This window comes from Vespa crabro, chromosome 12, assembly GCF_910589235.1.
Source record: "Vespa crabro chromosome 12, iyVesCrab1.2, whole genome shotgun sequence".
NCBI lineage: Eukaryota > Metazoa > Arthropoda > Insecta > Hymenoptera > Vespidae > Vespa > Vespa crabro.
In genome coordinates, this window is record NC_060966.1 from 2,422,417 (window position 1) to 2,436,754 (window position 14,338).

Consider the following 14,338-nt stretch of genomic DNA (forward strand, 5'->3'; position numbering starts at 1 on the left):
TCAAAAACGCAATAATTTCGCGACTCTCTGATTCCAGACAAAACCAAGTAAAAAAATTTTTACGTGAAACAACGCTTGCAAATAGAACACCTCTGCTCCTGTGAATTGGCTAATGTTTCCGTTGATGATACTATATTGAACCAACTTTGGCTTGACGAATACGGGCACATATCAAACTGCATCTGATTACCGCAATTTCCGCTTGATACTATAACCGAGCTTGCGGATCGTTTTTACGAGCTGATACCCTATGATCTACAAAATAACCAGTTCATGGCAACCTTTGCACGTTATCCTGAATCACTGATTCCTCAGGATATTGACTCAAACTTCATGGAAATTCAAAAATCTTTTGCTACGTGTATGATGGAAATCAATAAATTAAAATGACTGCAACAAAACAAACAACACCATCTGCAACAGCTTACATTACTGTAACAATAAAACCAACAACTGCAGGCCCAACGATCTCCAAAGCACCATAACTGTAGCAGACCAAGATCACTGACACCTACATGCATTGGCATCTATTATTATCACCAAAGGTTTGACAACGAAGCAGAATACTGCACCTCTCCTTGCAAAGTCGTTTCAACAACAAACCAGGAAAACTAACGTTGCTGTTTTCAGTAGGAACAGTGAATAACAGCAACTCCATACTAAAAGAGCTCCGACTACACATTTACGGCAACACAACCGAACAGAAATTCCTGATTGACTCTGAGTCAATCGTATCCATACTACTTGCCAAAAAGTTCCGTAAAAATCGAAGTATTGACCCATTTACCTTCTACGCTGCAAATTCATCACAAATAAACACATACGTCGCCAAAATCATCAAACTTGATTTAAATCTCCACAGAGATTTCATCTGGTCTTTCATCATCGCAGCAATCATCGGAGCTGATCTCTTAACTCACTACAACCTGCTGATTGACTTAAAATACCAACAAGTGATTGATCCAGTTACTGTAGTGGAAACACAGCATTACGGCATCTCAGTTCAGATGTGCCTATAAGTTCAGATTTGCCTATTAAGTATGCTGAATTCTTAAAACAATTCATCGAGATTACTAGGCCAATCATCAAGCCATACTTAAATTCAAAAGCACGCGCATATGCGCACAAAATTACTATGGTCCAACAGTCATTGCACGAGCACGTAAACTAACCGGTAAAAAGGCAGCGGCGACAAAAACTCAAATCAAAAAACTTCTGGACTCCGGAATCATCAGACCCTACAGCAGTATTTACGCCAGTCCTATTCATATGGCACGAGAGAAAGACAACAGCTGGAGAATGTGCAGTGACTACCGTAAACTCAATAATGCCACTGATCCAGACATATACAGCCATGCGCTCATCCAAGATCTCTTTCTACTTCTACATAATAAAAGACGTTACAGCAACAAAATCGACGGCGTAAAAGCATACCTAAAAATACTTATTCACGTGGAGGACATTGAAAAAACTGCCGTTATAACTCCATGGAGTTATTACGAGTACCTAAGTATGCCCTTTGGTGTAAAAAAACACCACCCAATCATACCAATGATTGATGGATGCACTCTTCAGATACCTGGACTTCGTGTTCGTCTACGTAGATGACATTCTGGTATTCTCGGACGACGAAGACCAACACCTGAAACACTCGAATTAAAAGACAACAACCTTATTATCAATCTCAAAAAACGTCTGTTCAACCCAAAGGAGATAAACTTCCTGGATTACACAATTAATAAACATAATTACATTCCAATGTGCGAACGAGTTGATGCCATTAAAAGATATCAAAAACCTGAAATTATTGCTGCACTCCGTAGATTTCTTGGCATGATCAACTCCTATGACATTTGTATACCTTAGGCAACTCAAATCATGCTTCCTCTCAATAGTTACCTTAAAGAAGCAATAAAAAATATAAAACCAAGATTGCATTGAGACCTGAAGCCAATGAGGTATTTGAAATATGCAAAAACACATTCGCAACAATCACATTGCTCGTTTTTCCATCTTCAAACGAACTAATGGCTCTCACAACCGATGCATCCACATCTGTCATTGGAGCTAAACTAGAACAATTGGAAGATGATACCTGGAAATCCATAGAAATCTCTCCAGAAAACTGATCCAGACAGAACAGAAATACAGCACATACGATCATGAACTCCTTGCTATTTTTGCATCAGTTAAATTTTTTGATCTCTTGCTAAATTGCCGTCAATTTGTCATCAAAGTAGACCACAAACCACTCACTTTTTCCATATATTCCTGCGCTGTTTACTTCTGGACTCGCTGATTACTAAGCGAAAGCTCCACTAGAAGCACCATATAAGATTACAGACTGGGTATTCAAAATGAACATTAACGGAGAAGAGAAAATCATTTCAATAGACAAATTGAAACCTGCATACATCAGCTAGATTGATGATGATCAATCGGACTCCTCACTAGATCAACAAACCCAACCACATCACTGGGGTTCCATTACAAATAAACCTAATTGAACTTACACATGTAAAGTCAATTTTAAACTTTTCGCCGAAAACTACTTTGGGGGAATGTTCATGGCGATCTCGTTGTAACTGTTACACCTCCTCTGACAAGATACATAACTAAAACGCCTCAGCGTATTATCAAAAGCACACGCGAGAAGCCAACCAAACAAAGAGAAAGACAACAATAAAGCCGAAAATAAAGGGGACGACAAAAGACTCCAGGAACAAAAAAGAAATCATTTTTTCTTTCTTTGATTCTTCTTGAGACCATAGCTGCTGAAAGTGATAGTCTGATAAAATTACTGTGTATTTGACAAAGTAAAATAAATATATCATAATTATTGATGTGCAAAGTTTCTTTTTCCATAGTGGGTTGTCCACGAAATATCCCCAACATGGAGTGTCATTTCGACGGCAGTCACGAATCATATAAAGAAGAAATATTAGTTATCAAGATCTTTTCTATTGTAATTATTATTGTTATCGTGTTCTGTAATTGTAATAAAATTTACATAAAAATAAGAAAAGAATAATCTTGTCATGCCAAACATCCGTAACTATTAATCAAGAAACTAAGAAAAGTGATGTTTTTATTTCGTGATTTGCAATTAAATTGTAGTTCATATTGTAATTACAAAATAAAAAAATAAATGTGTAAGAATAAAGAAGAAAATGAGTGAAGAAAGAAAGAAAGAAAGAGGGAAAAAATAAAAGAATGAAAAGATAGACAAAAAAGAAACCATTTGTATAGCAATATGCAACGAAAAGTTTATCTCATTATATATATATATATATATATATACAGTATTTCGAAGTCTCCTGGAATTTATTCGAAATGAAATACTAACTCAAAAAATGTTAACTGAGATACTGAGAACTAACTAAAAATGTTAATGAAAAAAATTAAAATTCTTAAACTACCTTGAATGATCGCATTATCAATATTGAAAACATAACATTATGTATTTATATCTCTTAGAGTATAATAAAATTATTGATATAATATATGATTAACGTAAGATATAAATTAATTACTAATAATAATAATAATTAATTTTTTATAAATCCATTTTATTACAACTTGAGAAATAATTATGCTTACAGATTTGTTATGTCCACTATTGGTACAATACAGATATTAAAATAAGTGATCTACAATGCATGCACAACATATATAGCAAAATTTTATTTTTATCATTAATTTTGATACAGTGTTTTACGTAAAATTTTTCTGTTGATTATTTTAACAAAATATGCCATCGATTCAAAAAATACTGATCAAATAATATAATGATTATAAGCAATAGGGGAAAAGGCATTAATGTTAATTATAATTCTATATCTTCTACATTTTCTAATATGCAATAATTCTATCACTGATCTTTTTTATTTTAACTGAAATGCATCGTATGATATTATTATAAATTTATTAACAGGTATGTATTTTTATGTAAATCTATTATTAAAATAGAAAATGATTTTTGCATTTTGCGTTTTAGTATCTTGGAATAACAAATGATAGATTTTAAGAATGGAAATGTGATCATTGAAAGAACTAGAATGATGTATACAGGGAATATTTTGAAACAATCTATAAAGCTAAAAAAATTTGGTATAACTTAGTGAATTTATTTTTAATTAATTTTATGTTCTGAAGTAATAGTTACAACAAAATTACTTAATGCAACATTAACTTTTTAAAATTGGAACACCTAGTTTTCTATTAATGGAATTAAAAAATAATTTCATTATTTTCAAAATTTAGTTAGATAGTTTTATTTTTATAAGATCCTAGATAAGATTCTCTTGGTTTTTTTTTTTTTTAGTTCAATAAGAAATACACAGTACGAATGAAACAGTTGATGTATCAAAGTAGATACAAGCATTAATATGTTGCATTGTACAAAAAATAAATAAACTCATTATTTCTCTTGTTTTATCATAAATTTCATTTGAAAATAAATGATATACTTGTTATTTTGTAACTGACATTGCTGTTTTCACAACAATTTTTAACTTTCTATAAAAGATTGTTGAAAGATATCAGATTTGAAGACCAGTACTTTGACCTTTATAGCAAGGTCAGAAAAGTTGAATAGGTAAGGGAAAAAAACAATTTCTTCAAGAGCTTTTTCAAGAATATTCTAAATAATTTTTCCATCTTTCATCATTCTATCCAGATTTCTCTTTTTTTCTTATAAATTCTTTTTGTTTTTAATTCAATGATGAATTTTCTATAAAACCGGTTTTATATGTTGGCTAGTTCCATATTCTTATTTGATTATAATAATTCATCACTGACTTTGGTTGATCTCAGACGAGTACATGGAGCTTGTTCACACAAGCCATAGCAATAGATATAGATGATATACTACTAATAAAATTTGTACTCAAAATTTTTAATTTTAATAATGTATAAAATAAATAATTATATATTATAAATGATAAAATAACTTTCATCTATAATCCTATGATTTCTGATTAGAGATAGATGTCCATAAGAAATAAAGAAATAGAAACATTCTATAAGGTTATTAATTCTTTGTTCTACTACGCGTCCAAGAAAAACAGTATTAAGGCACGTATGAAAAAAAGACGATGAAAAGAAGGCAAATTAATGTCAAAAGTGTTTATATTTTTAAAAGAATAGTTTGAGGATAGTTGAAGATTCGAGATAGCGAGAATAATGCAAATTATTGAGAATACATATACTGCGTGATACTATGAGTAGTGTGAATTAAATTTAGTGATTTTAAAGATTTTGAAATTGTTACTTTTTCTTTTTTATTATTATGTTTATTTATTTTATTATGTTTAAGTAAATTCCATTAAAAATAAGTTAATATTTAAGTATAAATTATATTTACAAAGTACAGTACAATTGTGTTAATAATTTTTTCAGAGAGAGAAAAAGAGGGAGACAATTACTTATTCAAAATTATTATTTAATACAATTAATTATTTAATATCTCAGTTGTCCTTTCGTGTATGGTACTAGGTATTTTATTTAGGAACAGTCGTACATATATAGAATTGTGATCTATGAATTCACCAGACAGGCTGAGTAAAATTATTGGTAGGAGTAAAATGGTGTAGTGGGGAATATTCTACGATATAGGATAATGAAAAAAGGAAAGATACAAAGCTTCCACATACGAGTCATCAATTTGCCAATGCAGATTATTTAGTGAGATATGTTCGATATATTCAATATATTTAATATATTTAAAGTCGAAGAGATCCGAATAAGATATTTATTACAGGAATTTTTCAAGTATTTAATGATGCTATTACAAAGTTTCTGTTCCATTGTCGCTCTTGTCAAAGTCATTTTGGATTCGCGTCTACCGACAGATTTGACAAAAAAAAGCTTTATTGTCCTTGTAAGTATAGGTAATTACATATTATTTCTGAGTTACAATTTCGTCTAATGTACTAATCAAATAACCAAATGTGTGATTTGTACGGTATAGTATATGCAAGTCAACTATGAAAGATTTTTCAAATTATGCCGCGAGACTTGCATCATAATTTTTCTTAAATTTTTTACCCTTATTTTTACAATGTTTATGCTTTTTGCGGGTTTTAAGAATGTTTACTGTAATATGTAATTTATTTTTTATTAATCATCACGATATATTATATTAAATTCGACTTTCATATAATAATATATATATAGGTACATATATTCATCATATGACATAACCAAACATTCATTATATAAACACATAACATACATATAATTATGATGTATATCATACACATGTAAATACGTAGCTACTTTATCTATGTATGTAGAATTTTTAAAATCAAAATGCTCTTTATTTAGAACGATTTTGTTTTTCGTCCGGGATTATTATAGCCAAGGGCGTTGTACAGATGTGTAAATAAGCGAATGCGCGAAATATTGATGTAATTTGTATAAATTAGACAGAAGAAAACAATAGGATTTGAAAGACAAAAGAATGGATATTCTGTAAAAGCTAATGCTATTGAACAAATTATTAAGTAACCTTATTATATTAATACATTGCGGACGGATCACAAGAATTCTCGTATTTGTGTTTTTGGTATTTAGAGAGACATAGTATAACGGAAAAAATATTTCCATATGAAATTAAAACTGATTAGTCTCTTATTCTTAGTCATAAAAATAACTTGATTTGTATATCAATTGGGTATTTTATAGCGTGTAATAATCATGGAGAACGATGAAGAACATGATAAAATTCTGGATATGTTATCTGACAATTTTTTATATATTTCAAGTGAAAGTGAAGATATTGACCATTGTGACAATGATACTGAAAGTGAAAGAAGTGAGGAGGATGAAAAAAAAAAAAATAAAAGAAAAAGTATGTAAAAGTAACAGTAAGAAAATTACATTTACCAGCTTTGTTTAGTTCCATTTCATATTACACAGTGTTTTACAAAGTATCATACTTCAGCAATATATTTGCTTGTAAGAATATGTAATAAATAACTTAAAAATGCAATGGGTATTTAATTTTAAAGCTATATTTATGTAAAAGTTTTTTGTATTCATTCACCAAAAATATAGTTGGCAATTGGATAAAATTAGCAATAAAGCTACCGGTCTGCAATGTGTTAATGTTTAAAGTAATTTTGGTGAGAAATCTTGTTTTATATTAATAAAGCTGTTTTATTTTATAAGTTATACAATTTTATGAATCGACGAAGATTAACATACAGTACTATGAATATCATATTTTACTTTTTACTGTTCCTCGCATGTTATTGAAATACATTACGTTAGTTTGTTAAAAACTCAAGTAAATTCCGATAAAAAATGTAAACACATATGTTAAGTATAAACCAACTTTCTACTGTTCTATTTTAGTTGGCATATTGCAGGAAATTTGTTTTCATGCCTCTATGCAGAATAGACATAATCATGAAAGGTGACCTCCGTTTTAAAGTAATATGATTTCTGCTATGGACAACACTCGGTTAGTCTGTTATACAGGTAATTAATATCATTTTCTTAATTATTCCCAAAATTAACTCTATTTTATTTTATTTTAGATATTCAGTGTCGTCGTTTGTGCAGTCATGAAATTTATCTTTGTTTTAATAAAATAAAAAAAGAATCGTGAGGCAAACTTAATGTTTTCATTTAAATGTATTTATATTTTGCAATTTCAATTAATTTTTAGGAGTATGTGTATTTGAATAGTGTCCAAAGCTGTCACAATGTTTGTTGATATATTTTTTCTATAAAAGAATATTTGTTTTATTTTATTTATACTTTTTTATTTATATTTTTTTATAGTTACATAGACTATATGTATAAATACATACATTTTATACTTAACGTATATGCTATAAACATTATTAATATTCTATGGATAATAATCGGTTGGTTTTAAAATTTTTTTATTTGGAAATGTTTGTATTTATTTCTTATTACTTTTAATTTTCTGGCTATATACTTTTAAAGATTTTTTTATTTTTATATTTATTATAATGATGATATTGATAATATTGTTTTTGTTTTATTTTAGATCATCATTGCAGTCGTTTGTGTAGCCATATATAAATTTATCTTTGTTTCGATAAAAAAAAAAGAAGAATCGTGAGTTTTCTCCGTTAATTCAAGTTTATGTGCGTTTTGCGATTTCAATTAATTTTTAGAAACGTATACTTGAATAGACTGCACACAAAGCAGTCACAGTCATAAGTTGTTTTAAAGTTTTATTTATATATATTTTTTATAGTCATATATACTATACTTCTATATAAAATAAACAATAGATATTCGACAATTAATTCATTGTCCGTTTCTTAATTAATAAATGATTATATCGCGTATTAAAGTCAGTGCATCATAGAAGGTGATCAAGAACTTCTATACAAAATATTTCTATACAAAAATATTGGTAAGTAAATTTATAGTTAATATAATTATACAATCAATTTTGTTACAATAAGTTTTATAAATATTTTTTTTAAATTCTTTTTCAGATCATCATTGCATTCAAATTAAGTTGATCTTTAATCACTACAACTTTAATCTCTCTTATTTTGGATATACAATGTGGACGAGTTTTTTGAAACCATCATGAAACTTCGTAAGTAGTGAGTGAAAGAATTTAAGTATACTTATAGTACTCATCATGCCGAAAACGCAAGATCGTCGATAGGCTTTTCGATAAATTATTGAGATACATCACTATTAATAATTTTTTTTCTAAGTTTATTCATGAGTAGTACATTTTTAATTGTGTATTTTCATTGCTTTTTTATTATATATATCTATTCTTTTTAATTTGGTGTTTTTTTGTTTCATCAGTTTAAATCATTTAATTAATAGTGCAGTTAAGTAATATTTCTTTTGTTCGTATTTGGTTGTAATATTAATAGTGACATCTGGTATTCATTTACCTGATATCATCAAAAAAAGCATGTTAGGTGGTTTACATTGCATTCATTGTTTCGTATTTATTCTATTTAATCGCAGTATACTTCGATATATTGATATTGATATATTAAAAAATGAATGAGAAGACAAACGCGACGATTAGATTGTAGGAATTGATTTTATTCTTTTATAAGAACAGCTACTTTTAGTGAAAGGAGTTATCCGAAGTTCTTAAATTATTTTTGGAAAAATATATATTCAATCAATTTTGCTAAAAAAGAAAGAGCTATCAACAGAATTATTGATTTTAAAAGAAAAAAATAGAGTGGTTATTGCTAAAAAAGAAAGTTTTGAAAATTATCGTACATGTGCTAAAAATTAGATAGACTAGTGTGGTCTATACTAAATTAATTCATTATTAATTTAAGATTTTCAACAATTAATATATTGATTCCTGTTTATCTTCTCGTACTTTCTGCGTTTTTATTTAAGCATGTGCCAGGTGATTTATGGATAAAAATTAGTTCGATTTTAATTTTAAGTTTTCCTTTTCTAGCGATTGCGTTAGTAATTGTGCATTATATATTTCGCACTTGATGAATCCACGAATGTTAAATGGTCGATTAAACGTCGTTAAATTTTTAATTACATATATACATACAAGAAAATTTCATTATTCGAAATATCAAATTAATCATTAAATATAGTAATGAGTAAAAAAATAGTCGTATTACACATACACACACACGACGCGCGCACCTGCTGACTCTTTGCACTTAACGACTTTGCCGCTAGGGAGAATTAACAACTCAAAACAATTTTGCGAATATTAAGCAAGCTTCTTACAGCTATTTTAAAATGAAATATCCAAAAAATTTGGTTAAATATGTCTCTTGTGAATATTTTTGAATAAAAAGGAATGTTGCTTACGTTATTCCTTGATCAATACTGTTGTAAATTTGCCAATAGCATGGTGTTCATATTTATTACATCAACAAATGCCCAAAATTCTTCGTTGTTCACATCATGCCAAGTTTGCCATATCGAATTCAACCATAACGTGTTCACTTTTAACTTTTTTTATCATAATTATTTATTTCACACAAATTCTTTTTTGTCTTAGAAAAATCTTTTGGTAACAGAATTGCGTATAATGACTGGTTTATTATATAAGAAATGATAGACGCATACAATATACACAGGTTCTAACTTAAATGAGAATATTAAACACGGTAACAAAACTATAATGATCAGACCGAATAATATGGTCCTTAAACGCATGCGCCTTTTTCGGGATTCGTGGACAGAGAGACCGAGATTTCGAGGAAACGAGATCAGCACGTCACTTTGCACGAGATAAACGCAGCCAGATATTACGTGCACCGAAATTTTCGCGTTCAGATTTAATTTACATATCCAATATTTTTCCTTAAATTGAACGCTTAAAAAACTTATTAAACTTGAACTGCTAATGTAATTGATTTTTTTGAGGTCATTTAATGGGGCCTTGATTAAAACGTCGGCAATCATATCGCTGGTATACAAATATTATAATTTGAATTTCCCATCACGTAGTGATAGCGTATTGCTATGTGCTTAGTTCTCACATGGAATACAGGATTTCTTAATAATTTTAATGCGCTTGTATTATCATAAATAGTGACGTCGATTTCGAAATCTAATGCCAGTTCTGAAAAAGTATCGATTAAATACAAGGCTTGCTTAACAGCGTCTGTAATTATCATATATTCTGATTCCATTTTTGATAAAGCAACCATTTGTCCATTGCTTCCTTGATTCCCATGAAATAGGACCTCCACCTAGAAAAAAACATAATCCGTATAACAGTGGCGATCGTTTATGCATCTTGCCCAATGAGCGTCTGTAAAACCTTCCAAACAATTGTTACCCGATTGATAAGATATGCAATAATGATCGGTGCCTTTAATATACTTAAGTATCCTTTAGACTCCTTCCTAATGCGATTTCTTGTGTCAGTTATTGAATTGACTTAAGTAACTTACTGTATAACATATGTCATATCTAGACATAGTTGCTGGATACATTAAACCTATCAATTCACAGTGTGGATATTGTTTATCTTTAGCCTTTTGTTGTTCCTTAATTAACACTGTACTTGGTTCTAATAGGAATCTCAGTCATGATGGATTTCTCTAATTATTCTCTTATATGCATCCTTTGGCCTACTTGATTTCATGGTCTTTGATAGTAAACTCTACCTCTAAGCAATATTTGATGTTTCCTAAATCTTTAACTGAAATGAACGCTTTTGTAAGACCATTTTTAATTTGTTAAATCTTTGTTACATTAAAATGAATAATATGAATAATATTAAAATATCATCGACACGAACAATAGCTAACAATAGCTCTTCCTTTGATCACGGTGGTATACACATGGGTTGAAATTTGATGGCTTCAAGCCCATGTTCCTTAATTCTTTATCCAACTTTATGTGCCACTGTCTAACTGTCTGCTTTAATCCATATACAGCTTTCTTTAGCTTGCAAATCTTATTCCCGCCTTCCATTTGCTTCAGCATCTTTCTTGCGGTGTTTTTAACTTTATTAGTCGCCTTTTCTGTGTCTATTTACTTCTTGAGCACATTCTGCATGTTCTCTGATACTTCCATATATACTTCCCTATCCAGTGAACCGTTCAAGTAAGCGATGGTAATATCAACCTGATAGATGTTTATTTTATAATGAGCTGCCAATGCTGCTGCAAGGCGAACTGAACTCAGACGAGCTATAGGTGCGAAGGTCTTAGTAAAATCCAATTTTGATCTCTGACTAAAATCTCGTGCTACTAGTCTGGATTTCTTCTTGCTAACTGCATTGTCTGATCCGTACTTGTTTGTTAACTATGCGACTGCCAATAATATTCTTTTTCTTAAGCTGCTCAACTAATTCCCAAACATTCTTTTCCAACATTAAATTAACCCTTTGCGCACGAGAGGCGACTCTCAGTAGCTACGGCGTTTTATGTGGCAACTTTAGTCTTTAGACTGGCAACAACAGTCTTTATTTATGCTTTATCTATACTATATATAGATTTCGTTACCTCCAAATAATAGGAGCGCAGTATCAGTTCGTAAATATGTTCCTTAGTTCTTTATGGTCTTTTTTATGACTTTTAGAATGAAGATAAGATAAAATTAATCTCAAATTCTTCTGGGACTGTGGTTCTAATAATGTTTCCGATGTTAGTTCAGTTTCGACGATCAAGGCAAATGTATCATAAGATTTTTCATCGATTGATTTTAAGATTTGAAGCCCCACAAAAATGACTTTTAAAAGTGAAATTAGTTCAAGTGAAGATGAATTTGATTTTGAACTGTTCAAGAAAGAGACCAATGTTATTCATGAAGAAATTAATAGTAGAGAAAGTGAAAGCAGTGATGGAGATAGTGGCATCGTATTAGATGTAAGAAATAGAAAAATTAGATGAATAGATAACGAATCGGAAAGTGATAGTGATTCCTCACAAGACTCGAATAATGCAGAATGGACACCCTGTGATGAATTCAGCGTAATATCACTGAGAATAAAATTCATACCCGGCGAAAAACCTCTAGGAAAACAGCTATCTTCAAATATCAAAGAACCTTTGGATTTTTTTAAGATGTTCTTTTCCGACGGACTAGTAACACAAATAATAACTGGAACTAACAATTATGCTGCAATGAAGTTAGAGGGGAGGACGCTGTTGTCACGTTCGATTTGGCAAACATGGCATAATGTCATCAAAGAAAAATTTTAAGCGTTCATCGCAATTGTTATAAATATGGGAACGATGCCAATGGCCAATATCCAAGAATATTGGTCAACTGACACATCAAGCCACATTCCATTTTATCCCAATACTTTTATAAGAGATAGATTTACCTACCTTTTTTGGATGTTACATGTAAAAATAGTTTTAGCACAAGATACTAAACTTACAATACGTTTGCAGTTAATAAGTGGCTACGTTGATTATATAAACTCAAGATTTTTGAATCATTTTACACAGAGCGAACAAATTTGTGCCGACGAAGCTATTATAAAATTCAAAGGGTAAATTTCATTTATCATGCATAACCTGAAGAAACAAACTAAATGGAGCATTCGAATTTATACATTAGAAGATTCCAATACGAGTTATATTTGTGGAATTATGTCTTATCATGATAGTCTTACAACACAAACATTGATAAGATCAGACCTTCTATTATTAACTAGAATTCCATTGCATTTGTACACAATGCTATTGAATAAAATTCCAGGTATGCAAGAACATTATATATTTACAGACCCTTATTATATCATTTATATTTTATCTAATGAATTACGTAAATTAAAATGTCATTTGACTGGAACAAGATTGACAAATAGAAAAGAGTTGCTAGCAATAAAAAAACCAAAATTTCCAAAAAAAAAACTAATGATAGCTTATTGTAGAAATAATAATTTAGTCCTGACGTGGAAGTATAAGAGGATTGTCAAATATTGATAAATTGGCATAATGCAGAGATAAATACAGTACAAAGAACTCTTCGTCATGGTGTTCAGACTGTTGTTAGAAAACCTAAAGCAATCATAAATTATACAAAATTCATGGCGTGGTGTTGATCGTGCCGATCACTATGCCTCGATATACTGCTTTATGCAGAAATTACTGAAATGATAGCGCAAGCTAATTTTTTAGGGATTAGAAATCTGTTTAATTAATTTCTATATTCTTCATAAACAAGTCAAACAGCAAAAGAACGAACAGTCACTTAAACACTTACAATTTATAAAAATTTTAGTAGACCATTTATGAAGAGATTTTTGACAACCGCAAGATCGAGCTTCAACATCGATCTCCGATTATACGGCTAAATGAAAAGCTCCATAGAATATGAGCTTCACAGATACAGAAAAGAATTGTAAGGTTTGTTCTTATCGAAACAAACAAAGTGGAAGACACAAAACTACCTATTGCTGCGATATTTGTCCGGATAAACCAAGGATACACCTTGTTTTATAAATTATAATATGAAAAAAATACAGAACTTAATATTAGATCTATCGGAAAGTTCTGTTTTTAAAATAAAATAAAATAAAATAATAAATTTTTTACACCTTGAATAAACTTTATTGAATAATATAATTGCCATTATTATTTATGATTTTTTGCCAGCATGATGACAATTTGTATATCCTATTTTTAAAAAAATGCCTTATCCCTAGAGACGAAACATTGAACCAGTGTCTGATTTCTTCTTCCTCCTCGTAAGGATAGAAATAAGTGATAATCGGAAGGTACTAGTTCGGGGAGTATGGTGGATGCGATAGAATTTCCCTGAAGCTCTGCGAGTTTCTGACAAGTCCTCAAAGCAGTATATGATCTGGCATTATCATCAAGCAGTATAATGTCCTTCCTATTGAACATCGACGGCCTCTTTTCTTGGA

At 30.0% G+C, this 14,338-nt stretch overlaps 1 protein-coding gene and 1 long non-coding RNA gene across 2 annotated transcripts; both read left to right on the plus strand.

The window, feature by feature from the left end:
* The first annotated feature begins 273 nt into the window (after positions 1-273).
* On the plus strand, positions 274-1,608 carry LOC124428353. Its single transcript, XM_046972297.1, has 3 exons — positions 274-361; positions 631-1,001; positions 1,078-1,608. The coding sequence occupies exons 1-3, from the start codon at positions 274-276 to the stop codon at positions 1,606-1,608; spliced, it is 990 nt and encodes a 329-aa protein (XP_046828253.1).
* A 6,324-nt stretch (positions 1,609-7,932) lies between these two features.
* LOC124428435 lies at positions 7,933-12,910 on the plus strand. Its single transcript, XR_006943164.1, has 3 exons — positions 7,933-8,398; positions 8,484-8,590; positions 12,040-12,910. It is a non-coding gene; the product is annotated as an uncharacterized LOC124428435 (long non-coding RNA).
* The last annotated feature ends 1,428 nt before the right edge of the window (positions 12,911-14,338 follow it).